Consider the following 11,599-nt stretch of genomic DNA (forward strand, 5'->3'; position numbering starts at 1 on the left):
TCGTCACCCTATGGGCAGCAAATATTGGCTGACAAAGTTGCTTCAAGTTCATTCACGATGGCTGCGGTAGTCAATAGCATTTTCATTTATTTTTTTTTTAAACTTTGTTTTTATATCTTATCATGCATGCACAGTAAAAAAATAATAACAATAAATAATAAAAATAACAATAATAATAATAATAATAATACCATGGCCACGTGGCCACACAATGATGCCAGAAGCATTAAATTGTCTCTATTTTGTCAAATTCTGTATAATCTAGGCTAACAAATAACCTGCATGAGGTGGAGTTTTTTTTTCACTTATAAAATAATCTAGTCCGCCAGCGGCCTGAGAGTTCAGAAAACGGCGCCCAGGTTGGGTCATGCTTTATCGATTCGCTCAGTACGTTGTCTTGGTTTAATAATGTTTGTCCTCAAATGCCACATTATAACACATAAACCATATTATAAAGAGTACGGGGAAATTGTATTGTTCAGGCACCATTTGAATTACTAGAGTCAAAATCCGCGCTGAGCGTCAACGAGAGGAGTTGAGGACTGATAGGTACCCAGGTATAAAACAGTAAGAGTCGATTTCCAGTTTTTGGTGTATTGTAGTCATTGTTCTGGTACGAGATCGCGACAGTTTGGGCTTTTTTATTCTACAGGTATAAAACAGGATGCATTTATTTATAATCCCCGGATACGGAAATGACGTCATAAGAGTCAAGCGCCCTAGTGTCTTCTCACGTATCTAGCCTCTCTGACTCCTCGTCAAACTCGTATGGTTTTATATATAAAGAGCGATGACAAATGTGCGACAAAGGATATAGGATAAAAAGAAAAGGTGGCGGTTTGTATGGAGACACTAAAAGAAAAGACAAAGCCAACAAAGAGGAAAAAAAAAAAGATAATGGTAACTTTATCACCAGGGTTATCTCATGTTTGGTCCGCCTATCGTGAAGTAATCAAAAAGGAAGTCGACGAATTGTCCGGAAATTAGAATCTTTTCCAACGTGCAGCGAAAAGGTTAAACCGCGCCTTATCACCCCAAACCCAACTTCTCCTCTCTCTTAATTAATTGGGAAATGGTCTTTTGTTGGGTAAATTCTGGCACGTTGAACCTTTCATGATACCTACGACGCCCTCTATACCCAAAAAGTATCACGCAGTCTACCCCCACCCCTCCCCCCACCCCTCCGACCCCCCCCCAAAAAAAAAAATAGACGACGACAAAACACGAAAAATACGTCGGAACCCCGGTAACCCCTTATCCCCGTGATGATGATGCCTGACACCCCTCTTTCTACGTTATGTTTTTATTCGAGTCCACCCTCTTTTCATCCACAATTTGGAATAGCACCAAAAAAGAAAGAAAGAATATGACATGGATAGTTTAATTACCTACACGCAGAAAACCAATTAATAGTTCTTGGCTCTCAACATTAGGAATCAATTTTCTATTTGCCTCTAGAGCTTAGACTAGTGAACGGAAATTTTATAGACCCCCCTAGCTGTTTGCTGCTTTGAGCTCTCAGGCCTCAAGTCGCAGTGCTGATATTTTTTTCTGGTTTTCTGGCAGAAGTAGTGGAATACACGTTCGCAAGGCCAAAGCTTTCGCTAGAGAATGACGAATCATAAGACTTGAGCACACAATTGTTTCCGGTCATTGTGGCAAAATAAGGCAAAAGTGGATTGAAAAGTGAGCGCCCATCAATGGTGCCGTACATTACTAAAATGGTAATGTTCCGTACTGATCAATGGTGCAGCAGCTGTAATTGGGTATTGAATGAAAGAGAATGAGACGTCGGCCTGAAATAATTCCCTCCCTCTTTAAAAGCGTCTTTTTTTAAAGAGAATGATATATATCAGTGAACAATTAAAAAAAGGTGTCAGCTGTGTGTTGTAATTAAGCTATGTTCAAAGGTGGCGACACATTTTGGATGAATGTTGATTTGACGTTTTTGCGTAAAAAAGAGCAAAATATGTCGTCTCGTTATAACGTGTGTTGAATACGATAAAAAATTATCTCGCCGAGTTCCTGTGGACCTTGTTACGGTAAGTGCAGTTTTGTTTTATCATAAGAATACCCAAGTCATAAGCGAGGTGTTACATCAATCGTCTCTTGCCTAATGATACAAACATGCTTTTTTAGCGACTTCTCTTAAGTAACCGTATGCTCGATCTAAGCCTCTAAATTGTGTTTTTCTTGTCTTTCATGAGAAAAACAATCGACGATGAGCACTCTGTCTCCAAATTATGATTGGTTCGGAGAGCTTAAGACCTATGCTGATTGGCTGGTGCAATACGCATGCGCCGATACTAAGGTGGTAAATTTGGTGAGAACATCGTTGGACCCATTGACGGCCAAGAAAAGCAGTAACAGGTAAGATATGTTTTAAAGCTATTCCAAAATCAAAAACACATACATGAATTCAACGTAGAATACTGCAACAATTGGACTTCAATTTTGATGTCGCAATTTGTCTTTGCATACACCTGGCCAGGCGAGTATTCGAAATCGTTCCAACAGAAAGGATAAGAAAATTGCCTAGAACAAATATCAAATAGTGCGTAGTGATGAAAAATGGTCACTAAATGTTATTATATATTGCTTCCTCTAACAGCGGAGGTAAATCAGTGAACAAAAAGTGTTTGTTCCTTGGCTAATCTAGATTATCAAAAATTTTTGCGCAGCTTCTAGAAAACAACATAATATATTTACATGCATAGATCTTTTTATTTTTTGCCCCTGTACCCTAAAAAAGTGAATTGCCAAAGAGCTATTAATTAAATGATCAGGAGAGGCGAGTGTACGTTATTATGTCTTTATTTCCAATTCATTTTGATAAAAATCGCCATTTAGACTCACCCCCAATTCATAAACAGAAACTTGACGAAAGGTAAGTTCCTAAAAATTGAACGATTTAAATTAAAATACATCATGAATCTGTACGAGAAGCAGCGAGAAGGAAGCTAAACCGGTAATGAAGATTGTGCTACAACCGCGCCCATTATTCATTATTGAGTCTACACTCTGAAAAATATAAAGTGTGGGAACAACTCAGGGGTTCAGCAAGATAACAGTGATGAAATGATACATTGAAAGAAATGTAATAATGCTAAAGCAACTACTTTTCACTTTATGAATTATTATTATCATTTTTTGTTGTTAAAAACTATAATCCATATTAAAAGCTAAATGTGAACGAGTGGGAGCAATACTTGTAAGTTTATACATATTAGACTACACGCGTTTACCCTTTGAACTGATTATTATTTTCAAGTGTGTTAATCCATTGAGGGAATTAATTGGTAAGGCTTTCGATTGAAACACTCTTATTTGACGAATCTCTTTGCAAAAGAGGAAAGCATGATTATAAGTGGCCTTATCTCAGATATCATTAAGATGAAAGGTGCAATATTCATTACAACAGCTTAAGGCGAAACGTTTTTATTTAAACATAGACGCTGAATATTATTCTTCCATTTTCTGGTCACATCGTTCATCCCATAAGCCACCGCCACCCTCAGACATCGTCATTCCCATAAGCCACTGCGCCCATCAGACATCTTCATTCCCATAAGCCACTGCGCCCTCATACATCGTCATTCCCATAAGCCACTGCGCCCATCAGACATCGTCATTCCCATAACCCACTGCGCCCCTCAGACATCGGTCGCCCCATAAGCCACTGCGCCCCTCAGACATCGGTCGTCCCATAAGCCACTGCGCCCCTCGGACATCGGTCGTCCCATAAGCCACTGCGCCCCTCAGACATCGGTCGTCCCATAAGCCTCTGCGCCCCTCAGACATCGTTTGTCCCATAAGCCACTGCGCCCCTCAGACATCGTCATTTCCATAAGCCACTGCGCCCATCAGACATCGTCATTCCCATAAGCCACTGCGCCCTCGGACATCGTTCATCCCATAAGCCAATGCGCCCTCGGACATCGTCATTTCCATAAGCCACTGCGCCCCTCAGACGTCGTCATTCCCATAAGCCACTGCGCCCCTCAGACATCGTCATTCCCATAAGCCACTGCGCCCCTCACACATCGTCATTTCCATAAGCCACTGCGCCCCTCAGACATCGTCATTCCCATAAGCCACTGCGCCCCTCAGACATCGTCATTTCCATAAGCCACTGCGCCCCTCAGACATCGTCATTTCCATAAGCCACTGCGCCCCTCAGACATCGTCATTTCCATAAGCCACTGCGCCCCTCAGACATCGTCATTTCCATAAGCCACTGCGCCCCTCAGACATCGTCATTCCCATAAGCCACTGCGCCCTCGGACATCGTCATTCCCATAAGCCACTGCGCCCCTCAGACATCGTTCATCCCATAAGCCACTGCGCCCTCAGACATCGTCATTCCCATAAGCCACTGCGCCCTCAGACATCGTCATTCCCATAAGCCACTGCGCCCCTCGGACATCGTCATTTCCATAAGCCACTGCGCCCTCAGACATCGTCATTCCCATAAGCCACTGCGCCCATCAAACATCGTTCATCCCACAAGACACTGCGTCCCTAAGACATTATCTATCCCAAAAGGCAATGCGCATCTCAGACATCGTTCATCATCCATTAGCCAACGCGCCCATCAGACATTGTCGATCCCACAAGCCATGGCGTCACTCATAAATTGTTTATCCCCAGGCCATTGAACTCATTGACGTCGTCTGTCCCACAAGCCACCACCGCGCCAAATAGGCACCGTCATTCCCACAAGACACTGCGCTCATCAGGCATTTTCAATCCCACCACCTACTATCCCTTAAAAAACCCTGGGGCATCGTCCATCCCATAATGCATCTCGCGTAACATCCTTTGTTTCAAGTCCCATAAACCTCTGCTGGCCGATGACCTACCGCACTTTCAAAATATATACTCTAGAGAGCACTAATAGAAACTAGCGAGCTTACCGTCCACTGGCTAGAAGTGTTACACCACAAACAACGCACTTTGGCACTGATTTATACGCACTAACACGAGGTGAGAACACTTTGGCTGTGCAGTGTCAAGTAAATACAGGGTTTTTCAATTTTTTTTTTCCAATGGAAACCTCAATTCCGCCACGATTATATATTGCCAATTAGGACAGAGCAAATGAGGCTGTCTGGAAACAAGTAAATTTATACACTAAGCAAATGTATAATTTTTAATATGACTCAACAGCCAAAAACCTTAAAAATCCAATCGAACAACTTATTCAGCTTTCATTCTTATAAAAGATCGGCAGATAGAGCCAACAACCGGGTTATCTGATCGCAAACAAGACATTTGCACTTTGACGTTTTCATGTACAGAATTTATCATTTTCTTTAGTTGGAAATGTTTACATATTTTGTACGTAGCTAAGAATTTAATACCTTTGTGTTGGAAAAAGTCGCACATCAGTTAAATAAAATATAACTGCTAATTATTGTAAAGATCCAATGGACATGCTAGTATGCACGCATTATCACCTTCCATGTGAATACAAAATTGATTATCGCGCATTTATTTGTCCCTTAGTATTTACTTCCACTTGATGGTAATAATGACATCACCAATTGCGTCTACGATTTGTCCCTAAATTAGAGAAACACACCAATTTGTTTCTGGCTAAAATCCAATTCTTCCATTGAATCCACTCAAATTGAGTGGATACTGGTAGGGACATTACATTGAAAATGCCAAGAAAAAAGATTGCAATTATTTCTCTTAGATATGCGCAAAGCATATTTTGATACTGGATCTTGTCGTCCTTTTTTTACCCCGAGAGGGGGGGGGCTAAAGAGGCGGGGCTAAAGGACTAATCCCGGACCACCAGTGTATGGTCGAGGTCGGGTACAATAAAACTTGCCCATTCTGATTACATTTTTGTTATTCTTTTAAGGTATTGATAGACTTACGAAGAAAAAAACAATCAATTTGTCTTATCAGTTCATAGTTTCTATAAGGCTTTGTGAGAGGGTGCTAATAAACGAAAAGTGGACCAACCATATCCCCTTTTTTACTAATCACAATTGATGGCATCCATAGATGGACCAGACTATCAGGAAATTACGCGACAATTTACTTGGAAAATTAAGGGAAAAAACAATAATATAAGACTATACATTTATTTCAATTTTACCATGTAGGACATGCTGACCGTGAGAAAAAAAATGAGGCTGCGATATTTTGAGCTCCGATTTGAGGAAGGTCTCACATTTTAATAAAGGGTTTAGAAGAGTGCCTTAATTTTTAACAGATATTCTGATCAATTTACAGAAGCCTCCTGAAAGTCTCGAATTTCAAGATTTTCTGGAGAGACCCCTACATGAATGCAGTGCGCCTTCTGCTTGCACTTTCATCATTTTCGTCTGGCAAGCGCTGAAAATTATTCACCTAAATGCCCTATTCTATTTTTCCTCGTTTGTCTAATTTCAATGATCACTGAATTTCAAATTAATACTGTGGTCAATAGAAACCTGCCTGCCTATTTGCCGAAGTCATTGGCCTGACCAGAAGTCTGCCCCTGGCGATCTTATATGGGTTGGATGCGTTCCAAATGTCAATGTCAGTCAACTTATAGTGACCATTTCTAACCTGAACAAGCGAAGACAAAATACACAACTTCTTCAATACAGGGGCGGATATAGGATTTTACAAAATGGGGGTGGATAATGGCCGGATAGACGTCATATAACCGATCGAGTGATTCTTGGTAGGTCACTACATAGATCTTACAATATATACTTCACGCTCGCTGAATTGGATTTATGTTGCGTCAACAAAGTCAAGCAAGCGAAGGGAAATGGACAGTGCCGCCAGTCCCTCAGACATTTATTTTCTTTAAACAAAGTGACTTTAATTTTTTTACTCAAAATGGGGGTGGATATTCGTCCAATCTAACCCCCCTGTTCAGCCCGTGCAATGCGTTAAATATTAGGCCGATCTTTGTATTACTACTGTGGATAGTATTAATAATATTACTTACATCAAATCTCACTACCGAAATCGGCTTCCAAATTTAATGAGGGGAAGCCCAGAGAGACACTCTAGTGCAAGAAGAAGCGTGTTGGTTCTTTTTATTTATCACGGTAGTTTAAACCCTGTCCAACTGTCGTATGAAATGCCATGTGCATAGGGCAGGGTACACTGGTACACTCCCTTAAAGGCTGGCCTTCTTTTAGTAAAAGGTCAAACGTCGTATTATCAATAAGCCGTACATATTCAATGCAAATGGATCAGGCCTAGAGAGTACGGGGAAAAAGGGGCGCTGGCTGTCTTCGATCATTTGGGTGAGTGGAATTTGTCACCTCCCCGGGAAAAATTAGCATGGCTTTTTCTCCATTTGCACATCTCCGGGTGTTCCGAAGACACCTCTGGCTTTGCCTCAGGTAGACGTACACCAGAGAATAGACGACTTTAGAGTAAATGCATCTTTATCGAAATTAGCGATTGAATCGCCGCCGGCATGATAACACGGTGTGAGCCAAACACGCAATAAAAATCGAGAACGTTTAGATTTCCTATTTTACTTTTCCCCAAAGCTTTAATAAAGGTATTTCTATTTCTGTTTTTAATTTTGCTGATGTTTCGACCTTGCACACATATTGCTATGTATTATCCTTTAAAAGCTACTAAGTGGCTATGTCTAATATGAAAGCATTAAAAGCTCCGTATGTAGGCCAATATTGTAAATTGATATTACTCATAAATCTTATGCGTCGAATTGCACCTTAGATTTTTTTTATAAAATCTACACCAGTATCGTTCTCTAATGCATTATTGCACAATGTTTCGAAAAATCTTGTTTAATGTTATTTTATCATTTGTTACTGTATAATATCGGCGCCGTACAGCACGACAAATGCAATAAAAACATGAGAGTAACCTGACGATTCTCCAGTGATTGGCTGAATGCAAAATAATTGTTGATTTGTTTATTGCGTTTTACCGGTAATTCTAACATGCTAAAGGGCCAGTCCAAATTGATAAAAAGGAAATAGTAATCTCTTTAAAGCTCAGTTCCGCTAGCATTCAACTACAACCCACCAACTAAATTATTTATTAGATGATTTGTCTTTTAGCTGTAAAAATTAAATTCTCATTTTTAAATCCGCCTAGGTGGTAACCGCAACACGCAAGACAAGGCCCTGGAAACCACGGGAATTGAAAATCGAGTATAAAAGAATCAAGATTTAAGGAAAAATTGGATATATGCCATGGCATTATGAAAACTAAGACGGTTAAACGACAAAAGCCATCGAGGGATTGCAAGGAAAACTGAACAGGAAATCTCACAGCTCAATAGTCAAGATTTTTCGAGAAACCCAAATCCCAATAGTGTTGATCTTTTAGATAAGTCAACCATGATTTCGTCAACATCATTAAGTGCCGTGGCGTTTTAGCTTCGCCTTGATAAGTGATACAGCAATATCGGTCAGTATCTCAAGCCAAAAGCAAGAAACGGTACTCTTTTAGATTGAACTGTAAGCAAAACGATAAGAGAAACGCGCAGGAAAAAAGGACAGATAAGCAACGGCTTGGTACATTATGTACTAAGTATGTACTAAGTAATTTAGCCTCTTTATTTATTTTTTCTTATCTCTGCCGCGCCGGGAGCCACCGCTCCATCAAGAAAATCGAGAATTCTGGAAAAGGATTCTGCTGCCTTTTTGCAAGTTAAAAACTGACATGTTCTTGAAAAATCACAAAGAATCTTATTGTTTTCGATTGTTAAACCGATGTGAATAGTCAGGTAAAAACTAACAAGGTAAAAATTCAAGAGGAAAAAACAAAGCACGAAACTGAAGCATCTAGTCAGAATTATTCATGCGAATCAACGGCCTGGTACAAGGAGCAGAATTCCCTGAAAGGAAAAAGTGAAAACCCCCAAGAGTTTGTGAAAAACTAACAGAGAACACAAGAAAAGTGTGAGAATGGAAGCGTTTGATAATATAACAAAGATCATGAAGAACAGCAGTGGTAACTCTACGGGAATCGGTGGTTTTGGCGACCATCCTCCTATCGATATGACACTAAATCTATTAATAATGGGATTTTTAGTTGCCGAGGGGACGATAGTCATCGGTATAAACGCATTCGTGATATTTCTCATCTTTTACAAGAGATTTCTGCAGACGACAACCAATATGATCCTGGGTAGCCTCGCAACTTCCGATATGTTGACGGGTCTGGTTGTCATCCCGCTCATAGTCGCATGCAACATGTTGCCGACGTATAACTTTGGAGTCTGTTTAGCAATGGATCTGGGCCAGCGATTCCTGGCAATATCAACGATTCTCCATTTATTGGTTGTTACGCTTGAAAGATATCACTACATTGTGGTTTCTAGAATAGTCTACGCGCCAAAGGCATCCCGAGCTTCTGCCGCTGGAGTGTTTGTATTTCTATGGGGATTCTCACTTCTTGTTTCGTTCATTCAACTCGTGTGGACGCACGAGGACGAGTCTACGAAAACTAAATTCGACAGAACATATGACGTGGTATGCCTTGGTGCTCTGGTCTTACTGCCTCTACTAATAATGACTATCGCATACGTGAAAATATTCGTCGCATTGAAAAGACAACTGGATAAAATAAAACGGCATGTGGGTCACATTTCAAGCAAGTGCAACGACAGACACAATCGTAAAGAGCGAAAAGCGATCTTGATTTACACCCTCATGATAATTGTGTACGTCGTAGGATGGTTCAACTACTTCTTCCACACACTTCGATTAGACTTTGGACTAACTCCCACGTCTCTCCCCCTCGGGGTAGAACTTCTTTTTGTTTATCTCAAATTCAGCACCGGGCTCTTAAATCCTATACTGTATTCATTTTTGAAGCAGGATTTTAAAAGGGCGCGTAAGTCATTAGGGTGTTGTGGAGGGAAGCGACCTAGACTGTTGAATGTTGGCTCAAAGTCTGTCTCTAACTCTACTAACTCGACTTTGCGGGAATTAATATCTCTACGTTCACCACCTGCTGCCGATGTGTGATTCCAGGAGATATATGCGAACCACCCATCTCTCTGAAACCACAGCGAGCTCATGTAACGTCTGGTAATGATTCAAGGAGATATATGCGAATCACCCATCTCTCTGAAACCACAGCGAGCTCATGTAACGTCTGGTAATGATGTTTTTAATAATTTGCGCAAAACACCTCAGTCATCAAAAGTGCTACATGATATCTGTAAAGTTACATAAACTCTGATCGTAGGTACTTTTGCTCCCGGGTATTTACTGTAGGTATTGATAAATATAATTGTAAATAAATATCAATCTTTATCAGTGCATCAGTGCGTTTACGGTGAATGTGGGCTGCTAAGAAACATTGAGCTTGCAGAGTTTGGGGGGAGGGGCCTAAGAAACACTGAGCTTGTAAAGTTAGGGGAGGCTAAGAAACACAGAGCTTGCAGAGTTATGGGGGGGCTAAGAAACATTGAGCTTGCAGAGTTAGGGGGATAAGAAACACTGAGCTTGCAGATTTGGGGGGGGGGGGGGGGGCTAAGAAACACTGAGCTTGCAGAGTTAGAGGGGATAAGAACACTGAGCTTGCAGAGTTAGGGTGGGCTAAGAAACACTGAGCTTGCAGAGTTAGGAGGGGGGGGGGGCTAAGAAACATTGAGCTTGCAGAGTTAGGGGGGCTAAGAATTACTGAGCTTGCAGAGTTAGGGGGGGGGGCTAAGAAACATTGAGCTTGCAGAGGTAGGGGGCTAAGGAACACTGAGCTTGCAGAGTTAGGGGGGGCTAAGAAACATTGAGCTTGCAGAGTTAGGGAAGGTAAGAAACACTGAGCTTGCAGAGTTAGGGGGGCTAAGAAACACTGAGCTTGTAGAGTTAGGGGGGGGGGGGTAAGAAACACTGAGCTTGCAGAGTTGGGGGGGGGGGGGCTAAGAAACACTGAGCTTGTAAAGTTAGAGGGATAAGAAACATTGACCTTGCAGAGTTAGGGGGGCTAAGAAACACTGAGCTTGCAGAGTTAATGGGGCTAAGAAACACTGAGCTTGCAGAGTTAGGGGGGGGGGGGGCTAAGAAACACTGAGCTTGCAGAGTTGGGGGGCTAAGAAACACTGAGCTTGCAGAGTTAGGGGGGCTAAGAAATACTGACCTTGCAGAGTTAGGGGGGGGCAAAGAAACACTGAGCTTGCAGAGTTAGGGGGCTAAGAAACACTGAGCTTGCAGAGCTAGGGGGGGGCTAAGAAACACTGAGCTTGTAGAGTTAGGGGGGCTAAGAAACATTAAGCTTGCAGAGTTAGGGGGACTAAGAAACACTGAGCTTGCAGAGTTGGGGGGGGGGGGCTAAGAAACACTGAGCTTGCAGAATTAGGGGGGGCTAAGAAACACTGAGCTTGCAGAGTTAGGGGGGCTAAGAAACACTGAGCTTGCAGAGTTAGGGGGGGGCTAAGAAACATTGACCTTGCAGAGTTAGGGGGGCTAAGAAACACTGAGCTTGCAGAGTTAGGGGGGGGGGGCTAAGAAACATTGAGCTTGCAGAGTTAGGGGGGTTAGAAACACTGAGCTTGCAGAGTTAGGGGGCTAAGAAACATTGACCTTTCAGAGTTAGGGGGGGCTAAGAAACACTGAGCTTGCAGAGTTAGGGGGGTAAGAAACACTGAGCTTGC

General features: G+C 41.8%; 1 protein-coding gene across 4 annotated transcripts; it reads left to right on the top strand.

Annotated features, from left to right (window-relative positions):
* The first annotated feature begins 1,903 nt into the window (after positions 1 to 1,903).
* LOC5509184 (histamine H2 receptor) lies at positions 1,904 to 10,270 on the top strand. 4 transcript variants are annotated; one of them, XM_032378081.2, is made up of 2 exons: positions 1,904 to 2,370; positions 8,092 to 10,270. In XM_032378081.2, exon 2 carries the CDS (start codon positions 8,907 to 8,909, stop codon positions 9,969 to 9,971), a length of 1,065 nt encoding a protein of 354 aa, XP_032233972.1. In that variant the 5' UTR covers positions 1,904 to 2,370; positions 8,092 to 8,906; the 3' UTR covers positions 9,972 to 10,270. The 4 variants fall into 4 exon arrangements, with proteins under 4 accessions (XP_032233972.1, XP_001629700.1, XP_032233971.1 ...); XM_001629650.3 differs by lacking the exon at positions 1,904 to 2,370 and adding an exon at positions 4,857 to 4,986; XM_032378080.2 differs by lacking the exon at positions 1,904 to 2,370 and adding an exon at positions 6,404 to 6,685.
* The last annotated feature ends 1,329 nt before the right edge of the window (positions 10,271 to 11,599 follow it).

This window comes from Nematostella vectensis, chromosome 5 (genome assembly GCF_932526225.1).
Source record: "Nematostella vectensis chromosome 5, jaNemVect1.1, whole genome shotgun sequence".
In the NCBI taxonomy this organism is placed as follows: domain Eukaryota; kingdom Metazoa; phylum Cnidaria; class Anthozoa; order Actiniaria; family Edwardsiidae; genus Nematostella; species Nematostella vectensis.